Source organism: Macaca thibetana, chromosome 4, assembly GCF_024542745.1.
Source record: "Macaca thibetana thibetana isolate TM-01 chromosome 4, ASM2454274v1, whole genome shotgun sequence".
In the NCBI taxonomy this organism is placed as follows: Eukaryota; Metazoa; Chordata; class Mammalia; order Primates; family Cercopithecidae; genus Macaca; species Macaca thibetana.
The window spans coordinates 15,620,597-15,643,561 of NC_065581.1; the positions used below are offsets into that span (position 1 = coordinate 15,620,597).

A 22,965-nucleotide genomic window follows, 5' to 3' on the forward strand; every position below is an offset into this window, starting at 1 on the left:
CCAAAAGTAATAATAAAAAAAATAGCTATTACCGAAAAGACCAAAAACAACAAATTCTGGCAAGGATGCAGAGAAAGGGGAGTTCTCATACGCTGTTGGTGGAAATTTAAATTAGTATAGCCATTATGGAAAACAGTATGGAAGTTCCTTAAAAAATCAAAAGTAGAACTACCATATGACCAGCAGTCCCACTACTATGGGGAATACAGCCCAGGGAAAGGAAATCAGTATCTGGAAGCGTTATCTGCACTCCCATGTTCATTGCAGCTCTATACACAATAGCCAAGACATGAATTCAACCTAAGCATCCATCAATAGATGAACGGATAAAGAAAATGTGTTACATATAAACGATGGAATACTATTCAGCTGTAAAAAAAGATTTAAGTACCATCATTTGCAGCAACACGGATGAGCCTCGAGGAAGGTATGTTAAGTGAAATAACCCAGGCACAGAAAGATAAATACTGTATGTTTTCACCCATATGTGGAAGCTAAACACATTGATCCCAGGGAAGTAGAGGGTAGAATAGTGCTTACTAGAGGCTGCTGGGGAGGTGGGCAGTAGCCAAAGTTAACAGATACAAAATTACAGCTAGATAGGAAGAATAAGTTCTAGTATTCTATAGCACTGTATGGACAGTATAACAATTTACTGTATATGTTCAAATAGCAAAAGAGGGGATTTTGAATGTCCCCAACACAAAAAAATGGTGTTTGAGATGGATGTGCTGATCACCTTGATTTATTACACACTGTGGACATGTATCAAAAATCACACTGTGCCCTATAAATATACACAATTGTGTGTCAATTAAAAATAATAATAAAAGCAAAAAATACACAAAAACTTTAAAATTTTTAAAAGAAAAGACAAGGCAGAAACTGGGAGAAAATCTTTGTAGAACATACCTGATAAAGGACTGATATCCAAAATATTACAAAGTACTCAATTTGCAACTGAGGGACAGTCTACAAAATATCTGATCACCATGTCTCAAAAAATTGCCATGGTCATCAAAAACAAAAACGTTTGAGAAACTGTCAGAGCCAGAAGGAGCCTAAGAAGACAAGATGACTAAATTTAATGTGGTCTCCTGAATGGGATCTTGGAACTGAAAAGAATTATTAAGTTAAAAAAATTTTCTTAAAGTATGAATTTTTATTAATGAAGATTTTATTTTTAATCTTTGTTTGATCCAAACAGCTGTTAGATAATCCAGAAGTGTTGACATTTTGTCTTTTTATCCTCCTCTCAAGTATTTATCCTTTGAGTTACAAATAATCCAACTACATTTTTTATTTTAAAATATACAGTTAAGTTATTATTGGCAATAGTCACCCTACTGTGCTATCAAATAGTAGGTCTTATTCCTTCTTTTTTTTTTTTTTTGACACTTTCTAATATCCTGAATTTTAACTCTACGAAATATTTGTGCTTATAAAAACTCCCTCTCCCCTCTGCTAGGGTATAAGGCTTAAAAATATGAATATGGTGGGGGGGAATAAATTTTATTTAAAAGTGAAAATATGGTGACAAGCAGTTTAGCAGTTTTCTTCAGACATTTTAGGTACTGACTTTTATCATACTGATATATCACTGTAAACCACTGGTAAATCTGGAAACGGCTAATAATAATGTAGTTCAGGGTGGTTTTGAACCTAGCTTCAGGGGCCACATCAAACAGCTACTATATGTGATTATGGAACGCTTAAATGAAACAATTTGTAAAATCTAAATTTTAGCCAATAACTATACTTAAGATTTTTAAGAATGTCACAAATGGTACATAAACAGTTTATATGGGGGAATCAGGCAAAACAATGTACTGCCATTTACATATATATTTTTTTTTGTAGAGACGAGGCCTCGCTATGACCTGGCTGGTCTTGAACTCCTAGGCTTGAGTGATCTTCCTGCGCTGGCCTCCCAAAGTGCTGGAATTATGGGTGTGAGCCACCACACCCAGCCTACATTGTTTTTTGTTTTATTAAATGAAAAACTGACTAGGAGATTCAGCTTGGGAACTAGTACTCCCAGCACTAAAGCAGCAATACTCAGTTCATTCTATTATAACTAGTCTGACAGGGTCTTAAAATGTATAAAAGACTATCATAGCTAATAGGATTATGTAAAAGGTTGTTTCACTTTGATTAGTGATAAAAACTAGAATAGTTAAATTTAATATAGACTCCATTTAACTCTAAGCTACTTGGTGCATTCAGTATCATGCACGTATGCTTAGCATATGGGGGACTGGTTAAGAGCTAGGCTTTGAAGCACAAGCTTAAAAAACCCAGCTCTGTTCCTGCCAGATGAGATGCAATGTGATATCCTCGTCTGTGAAGAGAGAGCTAACAACACATATCTTGCAAAGCTGTTAAAAGGATTAAATGAGCCAAAGTACCTAAACTTAATACTTGACAGTTAGTAAATAATTAATGTTTGAATATAAAAAAAATAGAGAAAATTTTTAGATTAGCTAAGTTTTATATTTAATAAAAGTCATTTAAAACTAATAATTTCATTGACCAGTAATGATTATGATGTAAACAAGATCTATGGATCTATTAGATCAAAATGTCAACAACATTTTCATTTTTACTTTACAAACTTACACACCTATAAGTTATTTTCCAGACTATATTCTTAGACTTAAGATCTACTGGTAAAAGGAATGAAATTTCAAATGATTTTTCTGAAAAGAAACTATGTAATGGAGCCAACAATTATTCTATGCTGGAAAATGTGTATGTTCTTTTTACCTTTTTAATCTTTATCTGGACAGATGGCAATTTCCATTTAGATTCTAGCTCTGTTGGTTGACTACAGAGCTAATGAGGCCAGGAACTTAAATGAGGTTGATCTCTAGGCAGGCCAATTAATTTCTCATGGACAGAAATTCTGTTCTAGGTACAAATTGTACTTGCTGCCCCAGTCACTCTTTTGTTAATAACGTGGGGACCAGATGAAAACATGTAAGTGGTTTATCAACCTGGAATTCCTAATGAGAAACACACTGTACATACTTCTGAATAGGACAGCATCATGCTCTTGTGCTGAATGACAAATTTAGACTAAAAATGCTTGAAATAGTCAGTGGTCATTTGACTGCTAACACCAAATTCATATTTATGTTCTTCCCTTTAAAAAGCTTCACAGGCTCCCAAACCCTTTCAAGTTAAACTCCTTATCATTCAGAGACCTACTGCTCTCTGGCCACAAACTGTGTTTACTTCACTTCTTTCCTTCACATATTCTACATTACAGCAAAACAAGATGAGTCCTGCGCGTTGGTGCCTCCTCCTCCTTGCCTCTGCCTGTCCCTAACCCCGGCCTATCTTTTCAGGATTAGACCAGTGGCAGCCCGCCCTCCTCCCACAGGGCTCCCTTCCTCTTCTGTGCTTCCCCAGACCTTTCAGCCTCACACAGGACTCACATTCTGACTGGTATCATCCAACTAGTTGTGTCCTCTCATCTCTCTCAGGAATCAGTAAGGGCCTTAAAGGTGCAGACTGTATTTTTGCTTCTTTGCTATCCCCTAATAACTTGCCTGTTGAATTCAATAAAGAATAATTGCTGGTGATAGAATGATTCTATTACTCTAACATGTAAAATAACCAAGAAGGCAAATCTATTCCTGGTCATCTAGTTTAAATATTAAGAGATTATGCCAAATTTTGTAAAAGAATAAACATAAGCAAGGAACTTAGAAAACATTAAACAACATGATGATACCTTTTAGTATATTAAACCAGGTCACATTATCAGTGACTTAAAACAGAAGAAGTGATGAAAATTTTCCACTCTAACATTAGTAGACTTGAAATCAGTAATAAAATATAAAAGAATTGGTATTAAAAAAATTTTCATCCCTTCTTATATTAAAAACTTAAAAAAGCTTCATATAATAATGACAAGTACATACATAATGTGTATTCTGAATATTTTATGTTGAATTTAAGTCGGCAGAAATTTAATTTTCCTGTCACAGCCTGCTCATTTCCTGTTGCAAAACAAGTTGCATACATGAGTACATTTGGTAACCAACTTAGGATGCATATACATAAAATACTAGCAGGCCTCCACGGACACAAATATACCTTTACAACAAGCTCAAGTCTCACCATTTTGCTCACTATAACAACAGCATATGTCTCATTTAGTGATCAGTGGAAGAGATAGGTAGAATTTTATTGTGAAAAGCCATTTGGGAATGCCTGACAGCTGCGCAAAAAAGAGCTTCACAAATCTTTGTGAGAAGGCCGTCCCACAGGAAAAACAATTCTGTTTGGAATTTTTCTTTGTGCCATTTGTTTCAAATACATATTATCTGTAGTGTAACCACTAATATATAAAGAATGAAGCAGCACAGTAAAATTATTTCCCACTTAATGAGTTCTTTTCTAACAAAATAATTAGCCTCATGGAACAAAGAAATCTCCTTTGGCTGCAAACCCATAGGTCACAGAGGCCAGGTACTGAAAGACCACAAGACTCTTCAAATGCTTACGTTACACTTTTATGTACTAAGGTAATAAGGTAACGATGGTATGAATAAGGAAACTTTAAGAGGTACATTAACTTGCAAAAGCCATTATGGAACAAATGAGATCTATGTAGTAGCCTAAAAGATGTCTAAGAGAATTAATGTGCCTCTCGAAGGGTCTAACCTCAGAAAGGAACCTGGACATACGATAATCTAGTTCATGAAAAACCAACAGAGCTATGATAATTTCTCTGTTAGATGCCCTTTAAAATTCTGTACAGAAGAAAGCAAAATAATACTATATCAGGCTAGGTCAAATCAAAAGAAAAAGACAAACTCAGTATATGGCTGCCATTCTCTTATATCTAAGAATTGTTATCTAAGAATTAACAGAATCTTCTGGCTGGGTACAGTGGTTCAATCCTGTAATGCCAGAGCTTTGGGAGGTTGAGGCAGGAAGATCACTTGAGTCCAGGAATAGTTTGAGGCTGCAGTGAGCTATGATCACACCACCGTGCTACAGCCTGGACAACAGAGTTAGACTCTGTCTCTAAAAAAAAATTAAAATTTCAAAACAAAAACAAAACTCAGAATCTTCTGTTCTAGATGAAGGGAACAGTCTTTTTAAAATAGGTCATATAAAATAAACTAAGAAATAGAATTCAAAGACAAGGCTTTAACATTTTTGAATTTCAACAAAGGAATAGGATTATACTACCCTCTAGTGGAAGTTCAAGAGAATTCAGTATATACTTTTCAAACATATTTTTCCAGTTTTATGATTAAAAAGCACTGTGGTTTTTCACAGAATAAAAACATTCCATTGTATGCTTACACACTTTCAATGTACAGAATACTAATATCACCACATTGAATGTTGTGGTTTTGCATTCTAAACTGTTTTGCAGCACAAGCTAAATTGCATAACTTCCATCCAAACCCTCCTGTCACAGAATAACGGTTTTGTAAATTCACAAAGGCTAGAGAGGTCCCCATTAGAATGTTGACATCTTGATGGCAGATACCCACCCTTGTTCACTGCTGTGTGTCCAGAGTCTGTACACAGTGTGTAGTGCGTGGCAGATGCCCAGCATGTACCAGGCACTGTGCTAAGTGGTTACGTTTATCATCTCATTTAATCCTCCAAATACCTACGAGACAGGTATGCTCATCATCATTTTGCAGACAAGCAGACTAAAGCTTGGAGTCGTTGAGAAATCTGCACAGTTCTTAAAGTGAGGAAGTTGTAGGACTGGAAGCCAAACTCAGATCTGTAAGTTCATAGCCCTTGTTTTCCAGTTCCCAGCATACCTTTATTATTTATTTTTAAAATGACATACCTTATCAGTAAGTATCAATTAAATAGGCTTCTGCAAGCTGGACTGAAACCAATATGAATGAATCATCTGCTGTAACTTAACAATTCCCAAGGGGCTAGGTACCAGGAGTCATACTAATGAAGCCATGGGATAACACAGCTAAAAGCATCATCGAAAGTCCAAATTGCTCACATAAGATACAACCTGTACCCTTCAATAAAAGCAGACCCTCTAGAGAGCAAAGTGAAATCAAAAGAGTGAAACAGCCTGGAAAATGAGGGACTGACAGGATATGGTGTTACATCTGACAGTGAAAGGGCAACAAGTTCAAAGAAGTTAGGGGAACCATGTGACCAAATAAAATCGCTAACTGTTTTCTTCTAAGTGTGTTTTTATTTTTTATTATTGCTTAACTAAGCCTTGTAATATTATGTCAAGGTATTTGGGTGATAATAGGAGAGATTTTGAGGCTCAAAAACAAACAAACAAACAAACAAACAAACAAAAAACCCAGTAAATGAGTGAGCATTTAAAACACTAAATGTTTCCAAAATCTAAGAATGATACATAAATGCATCAAAATGAATTCACAAAGTACATTAATGGTACAGATATATGTTTACACAACTTCATCAAATTTGGCTTCAAAGTGTTTATTTTCCTACTGTAAAGAATATCATCGCAGGCCACAGTGGCTCACGCCTGTAATCCCAGAACTTTGGGAGGTGAAGACGGGAAGATCACAAGGTCAGGAGATCGAGACCATCCTGGCTAACATGGTGAAACCCCATCTCTACTAAAAAAAAAAATACAAATTAGCCGGGCGTGGTGGCAGGTGCCTGTAGTCCCAGCTACTTGGGAGGCTGAGGCAGGAGAAGGGCGTGAACCTGGGAGGCGGAGCTTGCAGTGAGCCGAGATTGTGCCACTGCACTCCAGCCTGGGCAACAGAGAGACTCCATCTCAAAAAAAAAAAAAAAAAAAAAAAAAAAAAATATCATCAGCACTGATTCTATAAAGCTTAAATTGCTTAGCTAAAAGCCTCATGATTTTAAGACATCTCTCTCTGGGCTTATTCTAGGCCAACAAATAGTAACTAGGTCTCTAAAATTCCAAGTTTTGATATGCTATCTTCCACAGTCATTCATTACTAATTATAAATACCAGGCAAATAACAGCAATAGATTAAAACCCAAAGGAAGTATGCATTCCAAAGGCTAACAGATAATTCAGATTGGCAACATATATGAAAAACCACCATCCAGACACACCTTCTAAAAAAACCTGAACTACCTCTCTAAAAAGAGCTCAATATCGGTTAGACACAGACGAGAGGAAAAAAAATGACTCAAATTAATTTAGAAGTTACTAACTAGAACAGTTATCAGATAATCTTTTAGCTTTCACTTGTGTTTAGTGTTAGATGTTCTCAGATTACTAAAAAAGAAAGGATTCAAGTGAACATCTAGAAGGCCTATCTCGTCCATTTAAGAAGCCAAAATGCAGTTTCTGAAGAATAAGGTCATGTATCACTAAACATCAAACCTTTTTCAGGATATCAGAATCCTAATTGGGAATGAACATACACTATATTCTATGAAAGATTTATAGAGCCTGCATTTCCTAAACAGAATTGACTATGAAAATAATTAGAATTGTGGCAGATGCATTTAATCAGCAGAATGGTATTAAGCAAACAACAACCATCTGTAAACAGATTTACTCTCAGCTGGTGAAATAAAAGAGGTTATCATAAGAGAACATGTCTGCAAAGAAGCATACAACCAATGAAAAGCAAGTGACTCAAAGAGATACAGAAAGATGAGCTGAAAGAAAGTGGCTACGAAGAATGTTCCAAACATCTTAAAGGCTATGTCCAAGGCTTGGGAAGGACCATTACTATACCGGTAAGAGGAAACCAATGCAGAGGGCAGCGACAGCCATTTCACATTTCTCTAAGACCCAGAATCTCCTTTCCATGCCCTGCCTTCAGAAATAACAAAACACTGACCCTGAAAGGCGTGGCAACAGCCAGGGGACTTGAAGAACACAGTTCATCGAGACCTACTGAGAGCCCCCATCCTGCTGCCTCATCACCTCATCCTACTGCCTCATACTGATATGGAGAATATCATCAATGTGGTTGGGATCCTAGATGCATTTATAAATTTTATGATCCTGAGCAAGTTGCAACCTCTCCAAGCCTTAGTTTATCTGTAAATCGGGAATAATAAAAGCTACTTTTGTGGGGTTCTTGTGAGAATTACAGATAGTATCGTAAAGCATCTCATAATCTCTGACATAGAGTAGGTGCTATAAACAAACGATAGCTACTGCTATCAGCAACAGCACTCCAAATACTATGTATCTATTTTGTTCACATACAACAAACTGTTTTATGACTTGCAAATTACTTGCCTTGTATATGGTTGTGTTTTGCTTTGAATAAGGCAATATTAAAAACAGGAGGAGATAATAGAATATCTTCAGCTTCCCACCTAAAAGACTAAAACAGGTTATTAGCTCATACAGACAGCTCCTACCTCCTACTTTACTAAGATCTTAAGCTTGATTAGGAAATAGTAAGCTACAGTATTATCCTTAGATGTGGCATCATCAAACATAAAAGACAATTTTCTGAATATAAACCCAAGAAAAAAAGAATACCAATATAATCCATCCAAATGAACAATGCCAAAAAAATAAATTTCCAGAGTATAAGTTTAGCCAAACTGGTACCCTGATTTACACTGTTGTTGTTGCTGTTGTTGCTGTTGTTTGAGACAAGGTCGCACTATGTTGCCCAGGCTGGATTCAAACTTCTGGGCTCAAGCAATTCTCCTGCCTCAGTCTCCAGAATAGCTGCAACTGCAGGCACACGCCACCACACCCAGCACAAGTACCCTCATTTAACCAGGTTTGTTTGATCTCTAATCCGTTTGAAGAGGAAAAAAACCACTACAAGACATGAAGTTCTAGCAGATCTAAATTTTAAAAGCAACAATTTCTGGAATACATTCTACAGTCAGGACAAAGTCACCTAATCCATTTTCTACATGTATGCTTTCAAACAGAGACCAAATGTCAACAAAGACAAACCGAGTCACTTTAAGATCAACATAATTATAATTATGTGTCCTGAGCTGACCTGAGGCAGAAACAGTTAGAACTAATTTCTACGCTTTACATCATTTTCTGTCAAATGCTCAACTAATCAAAATATGAAATTAAGTAGAAATCATGATTTTCAAAAAAATCCTGTTAACCCAGAATTTCATGTGTTCCTAAAAAGCTTTGAAATTACACCAAACCCTGCCCACCCAAATTGTTTTCATTCCTAAGAGTAATGAATGAAAACATCGGACTTACTCAGATTTGCTGTCATGGATTCTAAGTCTGTGATTAAAGCTGGGAGCTGCTGGAGCTGCTCCTGTAGCTCCACGAGGCTTGTCTTTTTCTTCTCCCAGTGAGCAGAAAGCATGACCACTTCACTATCCACCAGCTGCAGCACACAAGAAGGGGGGCAAAGTGAAACCGGCTTTTAGGCACAAAGAAAGTACAGTTAACGTAATGAGATTTAATGTTACCTTTAACAACCCCTCTACTCAGTAGAGATTACGGTACATTCTAAAAGAGACTGAAGCTGTTTTCATTTTTAGAAAAGAACCAACTTAATATTCAGCGCAGGAAACCTCAAATTACTGCTTGTATCACTGCATCTTAACCCAGAGAAGAGAAAGTTTAAAAATGACTTTAGAAGTCACTTCTAAGTATACCCTGCTTTAAGCAGACCATATATTTGAAAATCCAAATCTAAAAAAAATTAAAACAAAAAACTACCACTAACAACCAAAAAGAAAACAAACATAAAACATAATTAACAGGTAATTACTGACTTTACAAAAGGAAGTCCTCAAACAAAAGTTCCCTAATACATTTAGAATATATCGTGATTCAATTTACATTTAAACAGGAATACTTATTGAATAAAGTATACAAAGGAATTTTGAGGAAATCGGCCAATTCCAAAATTCCAGAAAAAGAGGAAATGATTTAAGTTAACAAGGAATTCAGCAGATGTAAAGGGTTCCTAATAGCAAGGTTGTGAAATTCCAGAGTAGCCTAAGATAATTCTAACTTCTTTTGCTAAAGACTATAAAGAAAATGATAAACATTAGTTTCTCCCAGACAATTTTGTTTTGGTCTTAACACAGTGAGAGGGACAAGGGTTTAGAAGGAGCAAGAAGATTTAGAAGGAGCAAGAAGAGGTAATCTTTTGAAAATATCAACATGAATAAGCAAGAACTATGGAAAAAACTCCATAATCAGTACAATAAAAAATAAAGGTGACAAAACCCATTATATGACAGAAGAAAATGAATTTGAATATTCACAACAGACAATTTGTACATCTCAAGATTAAGGTTCTCTTTTTTTTTTTTTTTTGAGACGAAGTTTCGCTCTTGTTGCCCAGGCAGCAGTGAAGTGGTGATATCGGCTCACCGCAACCTCCGCCTCCCAGGTTCATGTGATTCTCCTGCCTCAGACCCCCCAGTAGCTGGGACTACAGGCGCCTGCCACCACACCCGGCTAATTTTTTGTATTTTTAGTAGAGATAGAGTTTCACCAAGTTGGCCAGGCTGGTTTTGAACTCCTGGCCTCAAGCAATCCATTCACCTTGGCCTCCCAAAGTGTTAGGATTATAGGCATGAGCCACTGTGCCCAGCCAGGATTAAGGCTCTTTAAGAGTTAGAATCTGAATACAACTGATTCTTACCAAGTTCCACTTAAATATTAAGAAAGAACTTTGGAAGAATGATTATATCAAAGATAAAAAATTATTTGTATGTGGTACTAGATTGTTTTTGTACATTTCACTATAGTAGGAATTCTCATTTGAAATAAGGAACTAAGCTATGATACATCTCCTTGTGGTTTCTCAGCCCACGCTGGAGGGATAAGCACATCATCTCTTCATTCAAGCCTCAACTGAGCTTGGAGGCCACACCAAGTTTCACACAAACTGCATTTCTCATTATTTTTGTGTACTTAAAAATGTCTGTTGCCAACTGGTCTTTAAAAAGATCTTTAGTAGCTTAAAACACACTGAAAAAACAGCTACAATGCAATAAGGAAACCAAAGCCTGAAATAAGGATCTATGCTCACAAAATTCATTTATAATATTCCACAAACTTCCACTGACCACCCACTATTTGCTAAGCCCTATTTTGGGTACTGAAGATGTAATGACAAACAAATCAGAAAAGAAATTCCTGCCCTCTTATTGTTTATATTTTAGTGGCAGGCCTCATAAATTTTCTTAACTTCAGATTTTAAACTCTAAACAAAAAAATTCCTACATTATGATGCTATTTTGGTTAATAATTTGAAAACTCTAGAATAAATAATTTTTAGATATTAACCATTTCTTACCGAAAATTAAAGCGCAATATTTAAACATTAAAATTTATCTACAGTTTAGTTCATGCCTGCAATAAAACTGAAAACTAAATTCTGAATATAGAATATAAACATATGTAGAAAAACTGTATCAGAAAACACGAAATTATCACTTAAGTTTAAAAGAATGGAAGGGTAAACAGATTCTCAGAAATTATCAATACTAAATCAGTACTAAAACATTTTGAACATTTCTAAGTACCAGACCCTGTGCTAAGCAATTTACATATATTATCTCATTTAAACCACACAGCAACCCTATACACTAAGCAATATTATAATCTCCATTTTACAGATTTTTTAAATTGAGGTGTAATGGAAGTTAAGTTACTTCCTCAAGGGCCACAGTGGACTTAGATTCCATCCCAGGGAATTTGACAGTAAGCCTATGTTCTTAATTAACACACTAGGGATTCTGCTATAGGGGTATATAAAGGAAAGAAAAGTAAAAATCTAGCAAAAGAAAGGGTTCTGAAAAACTGTACTGTTACCTATTCATTTTATCATTGTAATTTCTTAATGATAAAGTTATCTCCAGAAGTTCCATTTTTCCACCTCAAAGTAACTCGCAATAAACCCAAATTCACCACCAGGAAATCAAGTTTAAGGAGTAAGACAAACCCATAGTGCTTTATTCCAAAATTCTTTCTGGCAGTTATTGAGGTTAGAAGAAGGAAGAAAAAGCACACCAATCATGAAAAGGTACACCAATGATGTAGAATAGGATCTTAGTATAAAACTCAGTAGTTCAGAGTTTTAAGGAAGACATCATTTTATTTGATTTCCACACAAGTTTGACAAGCAGAATAAGTAGTGTTAAGCCATGTTATAGATGAGAAAACTAAGAGAGGACATGTTATCTGCCCAAGGTCAACAGGTATTTGTGCAGCAAGGCGCAGAAACCAAGATTTCCATCACTAAATTCAGTTCACTTTCTGCCACAGGCAGAGGAAATCCACCCTGAACGCAGAGAGTGAAGCAGTCAAATTCAACTGGCTTAATGTCAAACTGTTAAGCAAAACCATGAATCTTGAAAGTTCAATTTGAAGGCAAGCTAATATTTCACAGTAACAGGAGAGGCAAAACACTGAAAGTCTGACTTTAGAAAACAGCCCTCAGAGTCTAAGCCTTAAGTAAGTATTAACTATTTATGGTATTTTTTTTTTTATACATTGCTAAAGGAGAAAAAAAAAAATCAAAACCCTTGTTTAGAAAAAGCCTAGACAGGCTGGGAGCGGTGGCTCACGCCTATAATCCCAGCACTTTTGGAGGCTGAGGCTGGCAGATTATGAGGTCAAGAGATCGAGACCATCCTGGCCAACATGGTGAAACCCTGTCTCTACTAAAAAATACAAAAATTAGCTGGGCATGGTGGCACACATTTGTAGTCCCAGCTACTCGGGAGGCTGAGGCAGGAGAATCGCTTGAATCTGGGAGACAGAGGTTGCAGTCAGCCGAGATCGCACCACTGCACTCCAGCCTGGAGACAGAACGAGACTCTGTCTCAAAAAAAAAAAAGAAAGAAAGAAAAAAAGAACAAGCCTAGACAACCAAGTTACCTTTGATCACAGCTGCTTGTTTTATAAACTATCGTTCTGAATTCCAAGACTATATAGTTACAATAATTAGCTTAAAAGTAGATGAGTATAAAATAATTGGTTAAAAAGATAGAATTGTCCAAAAGTATATTTGCCCCAGGAGGTTATGCTGTTTAGGTAAAGCCCACCAAAGACACACGAGCAGGTCTGACAAAATAAATGTACAAAGTGACAAGTTTAATACCATGCATATTAAAGATATACATTTAAATATTTACATAGATCTCAATAATACATCACAGAAGGCTTTAAAATAAACTTTCATTTTTAAGGTTGGGTACTGTTTCTGGAAAGCAATAGAAGTACTTTGGATGAGCTGTGGGTTTTAAAACAACCAATTATACAAAAATTTAAGATCCTAAGGTAGCATAAATTCAGTAACAGATCTTACAGGAAATTCTTTCTCCTGTATATATTGTTAATGCTTCTTATAATCAAAAGAATGATTTTTGTTAAAGCTCCTCTAGAGGACACAGTCTTCATTTAACATGGGATTCATTCATGTTGATATGCATAGGTGTAGTAGTTCACTAATTTTCACTGCTGTATATTATATTTGTTTTATGAATAATATCATACTTTTTCCTGCAGATGGACTTTGGAACTGTCCAAAGATTAAACAAAGCTTGCTACAAACATTCTGTTACAAATCTCAAGATGCATATGTGCAAGGGTTTCACAAATGAATTGCAGATGTGTCCAAGATATCTATCTCCTCATCTCTCAGGGCCTAGGGTAATGAGATACCCCTCCCCAGTCCCTGCAGGTTGGATGAATGCTCTGGAAAAATTCCTAGAAGCAGAATTGTTGCCTGAAAGGCATGTGCAACTTTAACTTCTACTTAATGCCAACTCATTTTTTCTAATGTGATTGTTCCAATTTATACTCCCAAGTTCCAGTTGTTTATTATCACGTTTCTTCTGAGGAAAGAAACAAAACTGTCATCTGCAAATAATGACCATCTGCACAGAAAGCTCAAAGCCTCTTAAATTTTCGGTAATCTAATGATTACCGAATCTAATTTGGGGTTTCAATTTGCATTTCCTTGACACCAAGCAAGGTTGAACACATTTTACTGTGTATTGGCCATTCATGTTTTCTCTTCTGCAATATGCCTGCTGATATATTTTACTCACTTTTCTCCTGGGTTATTTTAGTCTTCTTTTTATTGATTCATAGGGGTTACTCATATTTTCTGAACACTTATCCTCTGTCTTGTAAATGGTGGTGTTTGATAAAAAACTTATTTATGGCTGGTGCTTTTTATATCACTTAAGAAATCTTTCCCACTCTAAGGTCTTAAACATACTTTCTTCTACTATTTTCTTTTTTTTTTTTTTTTTTTTTTTTTTTTTTTTTTTTGAGACGGAGTCATGCTCTGTCACCCAGGCTGGAGTGCAGTGGCCGGATCTCAGCTCACTGCAAGCTCCGCCTCCCGGGTACACGCCATTCTCCTGCCTCAGCCTCCCAAGTAGCTGGGACTACAGGCGCCCGCCACTTCGCCCGGCTAGTTTTTTGTATTTTTTAGTAGAGACGGGGTTTCACCGTGTTAGCCAGGATGGTCTCGATCTCCTGACCTCATGATCCGCCCGTCTCGGCCTCCCAAAGTGCTGGGATTACAGGCTTGAGCCACCGCGCCCGGCCTCTTCTACTATTTTCTAAAAAATGTACAGTTTTCCTTTTCACATTTAAGTCTAATGAAGTCAAAATGTGAACGAGGTCTTCAACTACTCTTATTCAACATATACTAGAGTTTCTACCCAGTATAAGAAACAGGAAAAATTAAAAGTTGTATGGCTTAGAAGGAAAGAAACAAACCTACCATCTACCCAAAACAACTCGCACCCCCAAATACAAGGTATCAGAATAAGAGAATTTAGCAAGATGGCCGAATATGGGATTAAAATACTACAAGTCAAATACTGCAGGTTTTTGGTAGATGTCAGGACAAAGAAGCTGTCTTCCATTAAAAATTTGCTAAAACTTTTTACCCTGAATAGGTATTTAATTTTATGAAATGTATTTTCTGCATCTGATGATCATTTTCGCTTTTAATATTTAACAAAGTCAATTGCATGTAAAAGATTTTCTAATGTCAAATTAACCTTTTAATCCTGGAATAAACTTGTGTATTTTGCTTTTTATACATTGCTGGATATGGTTTGCCACTATAGGCATACAATGAAGAATATCTCCCAGGTAGAATTCCTTTTATTATCCAGTATTCATAAGACATGCAAATATCAATAGCAAGTTTTGGCTAATATTTTAAAGCTTTATATTTAAGCTTGATACACATTTTAAAACAACATGTGAGTAGATTCTCAAATTGCATTTCAAATACAATTGTTAGAACATCAGAATTGTTAGAAATTCAAATTGTCTACACACTGAAGCAGTATGAATAGTGTGTCAACAGCGAATATGCATGGCTTATATGTGTCCAGCATGGAGACGCCAAGTTACTGCTCACAAGCAACTCTGTTAATTAACAATTACATCTAAAGTTTGATAATCAGAAAATGATGTTTTAAGCATTTTATATCCTAAAGGTTCCTACCTATGTATAGGAATTTTGCTGGTTTTTAGTGCATTTAAAGAACCTGGTTGAGTGTTTGGGGTTGATATGTAATACACTGTAACTTTTCCAATTTAAAATACGGGAAATAGGTTTCTGCCTAGCATGTTTACACGGAACATATCAGTTTCAGAAACAGATCATGGAAGTTAGGCAAGATGATGCCTTTAATGTGTTTATAATTTTTATATATGTATTCATGGACTCCAGGTTCACTTTTTCATACTTCCTTGTTGGGTTTCAGTATCAAAGTTATCCCAGCCTCATAAAATATGCTGGGCAGTTTCCTCTTTTTTCATTCACTACAAGAACTTGTAAAACGTTGAGATCGTAGATTTCAGCCAGGTACAGCAGCTCACACCTGTAATTCTAGCACTTTGGAAGGCTGAGGTGGGAGGATCACTTGAGCTCAGGAGTTCAAGATCAGCCTGGCAACATAGTGAGACCGCCATCGCTAAAAAAAAAAAAATTCATTTTTGCAAGGCGTGGTGGCTCACGCCTGTAATCTCAGCACTTGGGAGGCCGAGGCGGGTGAATCACCTGAAGTCAGGAGTTTAAGACCAGCCTGGCCAACGTGGTGAAACTCCATCTCTACTAAAAATACAAAAATTAGCCAGGCATGGTGACATGCGCCTATAGTCCCAGCTACTCAGGAGACAGAAGTAGGAGAATCACTTGAACCCAGGAGGCAGAGGTTGCAGTGAGCCAAGATTGTGCCATTGGACTCTAGCTTGGGCAATAAGAGTGAAACTCCATCTCAAAAATAAAATTTTTGTAAAAAAACATTAGATGAGCATGGTGGCACACCTGTTGTCCCAGCTACTTGGGAGGCTGAGGTGGGAGGAACACTTAAACCCAGCAGGTTGAGGCCACATTGAGCCATGATCATGCCATAGCATTCCAGCCTGGGCAATAGAACGAGACCCTGTCCCCCAAAAACAAAACAAGAAATGATAGATTTCCAGAAAGAGAGAGAGAGAGAAAAAAGAAAAGGATCTCCTGAAAGTTCTGAACAAGAAATGACAGATTGAAAGAAAGAAAGAAAGAAAGAAAGAAAGAAAGAAAGAAAGAAAGAAAGAAAGAAAGAAAGAAAGAAAGAAAGCAAGCAAGAAAGCAAGCAAGCAAGCAAGCAAGCAAGCAAGCAGGAGGAAGCAGGGGAAGGGGAAGAAAAGAAAAGAAAAAAGAGGGGAGGGGAGGGGAGCAGAACAGAGCGGAGCAGAGAGGAGAGGAAAGAGAAAGAAGAAAAGGATTTCCTGAAAGTTCTCCTGTAAAATTCTATGGATCTGGTCCTTTCTTAGCAGAAATATTTTTAACCAGCAATACAATTTCTTTAGTGGCTATAAGACTACATGAGATTTTTATTGCTTCTAGTATTGGCATTGATAAAAAAAAAATTCTAAGATTTTGCCATTTCATCTAAGTTTTCAATTTTTTCTCTCTTTTTTTTTTCTTTTTAAGAAACAGGGTCTCACACTATGTTGCCCAGGCTGGAGTACAGTGGCTATTCATAGGCACAGTCCCACTACCGATTAGCATAGGAGTTTTGACCTACTTTGTTTCTGACCTGGGCCAGTTCACCCCTCCTTAGACAACCTGGTGTTCCCTTGCTCCTCAACATCACCATGTTGACACTGAACTTAGTGTATGCACCCAATTGGCATAGCACACTACAGCTCAGAGCTTCTGGGCTCAAGAGATCCTCCTGCCTCAGCATCCCAAGTAGCTGGGACTATAGGTGTGTGACCAGATAAGTTTTCACATTTGTCATAGAGTTCATCAACTTTTATCTTTTTACTCTCTGCTACAACTATAGCTATTAATATAGTCCCTTTAATTCTTAAAAGTATATATGTTTTTTTCTTGATGAGTGTCACTAGCAACTTATTAACTAATGATTTACTTGTTAACTAAATTATTTTATTAGTCTTTTATAAGAACTTTTGGCTGTATGTAGTTTCTATTACATTTTTTGTATTCTATTTCATTTACTTCTCTTACCTTTATTACTGCTTTCATTTTTTCTTCCAGATGTATTCCATTCTCTTCCCTAATTCTTAAGTTAGGTTAACTCACTGATTTTCAATCTTTTTTTTGTTTATACAGTTTCCCTGTAGATAGATTTTAGCAAATTCTACAAGTTTATACATAGTAATTATCATTCATTTCTATTTTTAAATTTACATTTTTTACTTCAAACCATAAAGTATTCATAATATGTATTTTAAAATTTCAAATATAGTTTTCAAAATTGGTTTCTTATATTAACTTTCAGCTTTACTTGCACTGGAATCAGAGAATATATTCTACATGACTTCATTTTTGTGAAACTTGCTGAGATTTGTGCTGTGGCCCTGTATGTAGTCAATTTTTATGAGTGTTCCAGATATGCTTTAAAAAAATTTATATTCTCTATGTGCTGGAGTAGCATTCTACATTTGTCCATGAGGCCAAATTTGTTAATCACATTAGTCCAATCATCTATATCCATACTTATTGCATCTGTTTTTATTTTTTCCGATCACTTAAAAGGAATGTATTAAAATTCTTTCATTTTGATTGTGGATTTAGCTGTTTTTTTCTTTGTAATTATATTTGTGCTTTATCCATTCTAATAATTTTATTAGGTATACACAGTTTAGACTTTTTTCCCCTGAGGGAATTGAATCTTATTAAGGATCTTCTTCATTTTTCATTTTAAGTCTATTTCACCGATATTAACACATCAGTTTTCCATTGGTTAGTACTTGTCCAATATATGTTTTCCCTTCAATTACAGGCATATCTTGATTTACTGCACTTCATTTGTATTGTGCTTTGCAGATATTGCATTTTTTACAAATTGCAGGTTTGTGGCAACCCTGCATCAAGCAAGTCTATCAGCATCATTTCTCCAACAGCACGTGCTCACCTCATGTCTCTGTGTCACATTTTGGTAATTCTGAAAATATTTCAAATTTTTTCATTATTATTACATCTGCTATGATGATTTGTAATCAGTGATCTTTGATGCTACCATTGTCATTGTTTTGGGGCACCACAAAGCGCACTCATTTGTAAGATGGTGAATTTAATTAATACATGTTATGTGTGTTCTGACTATTCCACCAACAGGCCATTTCTCTCTCCATTCTCAGACCTCCCTCCTCAGAACTCCCTATTCCCTAAGATAATAATTCCCTACAGTGGCTCAAGCCTGTAATCCCAGCACTTTGGGAGGCCGAGACGGGCGGATCACGAGGTCAGGAGATCAAGACCATCCTGGCTAACACGGTGAAACCCCGTCTCTACTAAAAAATACAAAAATCTAGCCGGGCGAGGTAGCGGGCGCCTGTAGTCCCAGCTACTCGGGAGGCTGAGGCAGGAGAATGGCGTAAACCCGGGAGGCGGAGCTTGCAGTGAGCTGAGATCCGGCCACTGCACTCCAGCCTGGGCCACGGAGCGAGACTCCGTCTCAAAAAAAAAAAAATTCCCTACAAATAGCTTCCACATATTCAAGTAAAAGAAAGAGTCACACATTTCTTACTTGAAATAAAAAATCAGAAATGATTAAGCTTAGTGAGAAAGGAATGTCAAAAGCAAAGACAGGCCAAGAGCATCATGCACTAAACACCCAAATTGTGATTGCAAAGAAACAGTTATTGAAGAAAATTAAAAATGCCACTCCAGTGAACACATGAATGATAAGAAAGCAAAACAGGCTGGACATAATGGCTCAACCCTGTAATCTCACTTTGGGAGGCCAAGGTAGGAGGATCACTTGAGCTCAGAAGCTCAAGGCCAGCCTGGGCAACACAGCTCCATCTCTACAAAAAGTTAAAAAACTACCTGGGCATGGTGGCTCACATCTGTAGTCCCAGCTACTAGGGAGGCTGGGATAGGAGGATCTGCTTGAGCCCAGGAGTTGGAGGCTGCAAGTGAGCCATGATGGCACCACTGCACAGCAGCCTGGGTGACAAAGCAAGACTGTTTAAAAAAAAAAAAAAAAAGAGAGAGAGAGAGAGAGAGAAGAGAAGAGAAGAAGAGAAGCAAAACAGCCTGATTGCTGATACAGAGGAAGTCTGACTGGTCTGGATAGATCAAACCAGCCAGAATATTCCCTTAAGCCAAAGCCCAAATTTATAACAAGGCCCTAACTCTCAATTCTATAAATGGATTCAGAGAGGTGAGGAAGATGCAGCAAAAGTCTGATGACAGCAGAGGTTGGTTTATCAAATTTAAGGAAAGACATCGTCTTCATAATATAAAAGTGCAAGGTGAAGGAGCAAGAGCTGATGTAGAAGTGTTAGCAAGTTATCCAGATCTAGCTAAGATCATTGATGAAAGTGGCTACCTTGAACAACAAATTTTCAAGTATACAAAACAGTCTTCTGTTGGAAGAAGATGGTATCTAGGACTTTCATAGTTAAGAGAGGAGAAGTTAATTCCTGGCCTCAAAGCTTCAAAGGACATGCTGACTATCTTGACAGGGACTAATGCAGCTGGGGACTTTAAGCTGAAGCCAACACTTCATTTACTATTCTGAAAATTCTGGGGCCCTTGAGAATTACGCTAAATCTACTCTGCCTGTGCTGTACAAATGTAACAACAAAGGCTGGATGACAGCACATCCGATGATAGCATGGTTTAGTGAATGTTAATACTTTTATGCTTACTGTTGGGACCTACTGCTCAGACAAAAATATTCCTTTCCAAATAATACCACTCATTGACAATGCACCTGGTCATCCAAGAGCTCTCATGGAGATATACAAGATCAACGTTGTTTTCATGCCTGCTAACACAACATCCATTCTGTAGCCTGTGAATTAAGGAGTCATATCAACTTTTAAGTATTATTGTTTAAGAAATACATTTTATAAGGCTACAGCTGCCATAGATAGACGTTCCCTCAACTGATCTGAGCAAAGTAAATTGAAAACCTCCTGGAAAGAATTCACTATTCTAGATGCCATTACGAAACCTTCATGATTCATGGGAGGAAGTCAAAATACTAACATTAACAGGAATTTGGAAGAAATTGATTCCAATCCTCATGGATGGCTTTGAGGGGTTCAAGGCTTCAGAAGTAACTCTAAATGCAGTAAAAATAGCAAGAGAACTTGAACTAGAAGTGGAGCTTGAAGATGTGACTGAATTGCCGCAATCTCATGATCAAATACGAATGGATGAGATGCTGACTGACTCCAATTCTGAAAGAAGTTCTACTATGGGTAAAATGCTATCAAACAGCCTTGTATGCTACAGAGAAATCTTTTGTGAAAGGAAGAGTCAATAGATGCAGCAAACTTCATTGCTGTCTTATTCAAGAAATTGCCACAGCCACCCCAACCTTCAGAAACCACCACCCTGATCTGCAGGGTGCAGATATGCAGCTATAAGCATAAAACAAAAAACCTCTCAACCAGCAAAAAGGTTATGATTCGCTGAAGGCTCAGGTGATTGTGAGCATTTTTTAAGCAATAAAGTATTTTTTAATTAAGGTATTACATTGCTTTTTAAGACATACTTAATCGACAATGGTATAGTATAGACATAATTTTTATATGCACTAAGAAACCAAAAAAAAAAAAAATTGTCGAGGCCGGGCGCGGTGGCTCAAGCCTGTAATCCCAGCACTTTGGGAGGCCGAGATGGGCGGATCACGAGGTCAGGAGATCGAGACCATCCTGGCTAACACGGTGAAACCCCGTCTCTACTAAGAAATACAAAAAATAGCCGGGCGAGGTGGCAGCGCCTGTAGTCCCAGCTACTCGGGAGGCTGAGGCCGGAGAATGGCGTGAACCCGGGAGGCGGAGCTTGCAGTGAGCTGAGATCCGGCCACTGCACTCCAGCCTGGGCTACAGAGCCAGACTCCGTCTCAAAAAAAAAAAAAAAAAAAAAAAAAAAAAAAAAAAAAAAAAAAAATTGTCAGACTTGCTTTCTTGCAATATTCACTTTACTGCAGTGGTCTGGAACCAAATTGACAATATTTCTGAGGTATGCCCATATATTCAATCTTTCTGTGTCTTAATGTTCTAGGTGTTCCCTTGTAAGTACCTTATAAACTATTAATAGACTTTTCCTCATCTTTCAAAATATGCCCTCTAGCAGTCTAGATTAATCATTTAAAAATACTGAGATCATAGATATATTCACATTTACTATCGTATTCTGTTTATTCTGCTTGTTATGCGTTTTCCCCTAGTTTCTTGTCATCTTTTGCATTGACTGAATTCTTTCTCATTGTTCTAGTTTTTTTTCTACTGGTTTAGAAGAAACATTTTCTTTTTCTTTTCTTTTTTTGAGATGGAGTCTCACTCTGCTACCCAGGCTAGAGTGCAGTGGCACAATCTCAGCTCATTACAATCTCCGCCTCCCGGGTTCAAGTGATTCTCCTGTCTCAGCCTCCCAAGTAGCTGGGATTACAGGTGACCACCATCACGCCAGGCTAATTTTTTATATTTTCAGTAGAGACAGAGTTTCACCATGTTGGTCAGGCTGGTCTCAAACTCCTGACCTCAAGCGATCCACCTGCCTTGGCCTCCCAAAGTGCTGGGATTAGAGGCGTGAGCCACCGCACCCAACCACTTTCTATTTTTTGTGTGTGCGGTTACCCTTGAAATTCTGCCCTCCATATTTAACTTTTAAAAGTGAGGTTAATCAATATTGATATATTTCCCCCAAATAATACAAAAGTCTTAGAATGCTTGAACGCTGATAATCTGCCTTCCATCTTATATGCTTTGTTATCTAGCATTATTATTCTATCATTTTAACCCCACAAATTAGACAACTGATATATATGTCCCCACTGTTTGTTTAGATTTATCTATGTTTACCATTTTCTCTGCTCACTATTTCTTCCTACATCTCAGACCTATCTTCTAAAATTAGTTTCCTTTTTTCCTGAATTACGTTCTTTAGTAGTTCTTTTATTAGACGATTACTGACAGAAAAATCTGTTTTTATCTGAGTATGTCTTGTTTTTACTCTAATTCTTGACAACAGTTTGAAAAGTGTGCTGTGGAACTCATTCATTTATAAGTGATCTGTCTTCTCTCTAGTTATTTTAAGATCTTCTCCTCTCCTTTAGGATTCTGTAGTTTTTGTTGTTGTTGTCGTTTTAGACAGAGTCTTGCTGTTGCCCAGGCTGGAGTGCAGGGGCATGATCTTGGCTCACTGTAACCTCCACCTCCCCAGCTCAAGATATTCTCCTACCTCAGCCTCCTGAGTAGGTGGGACTACAGGCACATGCCACCATGCTCAGCTAATTTTTGTATTTTTAGGAGAGACAGGGTTTCACCATGTTGGCCAGGCTGGTCTTAAACTCCTGACCTCAGGTGATCCACCCACCTTGGCCTACCAAAGTGCTGGGATTACAGGTGTGAGCCACTGTGCCCAACTGGGTTCTGTAGCTTCAGCATGAGGTGTCTAGGAATGGATTATTATATTGTTGTTTGTTGTATTTTCTGGATCTGAGGATTTGCACATCTCATTTATGGAAAATTCTCAGACATTTTTCTTTTCCTACATTGTCTTTCCC

At 37.1% G+C, this 22,965-nt stretch overlaps 1 protein-coding gene across 2 annotated transcripts in view; it reads right to left on the reverse strand.

Annotated features, from left to right (window-relative positions):
- DTNBP1 (dystrobrevin binding protein 1) overlaps positions 1-22,965 on the reverse strand; it is a 151,992-nt gene that overhangs the window by 101,432 nt on the left and 27,595 nt on the right. Inside the window, exons 1-2 of one of the 2 annotated variants that reach the window (XM_050788041.1) lie at positions 9,394-9,460; positions 9,176-9,308 (exon numbers count right to left, since the gene is read on the reverse strand). In XM_050788041.1, the coding sequence (XP_050643998.1) occupies positions 9,176-9,287 (112 nt within the window). In that variant the 5' untranslated portion in view covers positions 9,288-9,308; positions 9,394-9,460. Of the gene's footprint in view, positions 1-9,175; positions 9,309-9,393; positions 9,461-22,965 lie in introns of those variants that run through there. The other variant, XM_050788040.1, reaches the window with a different exon arrangement.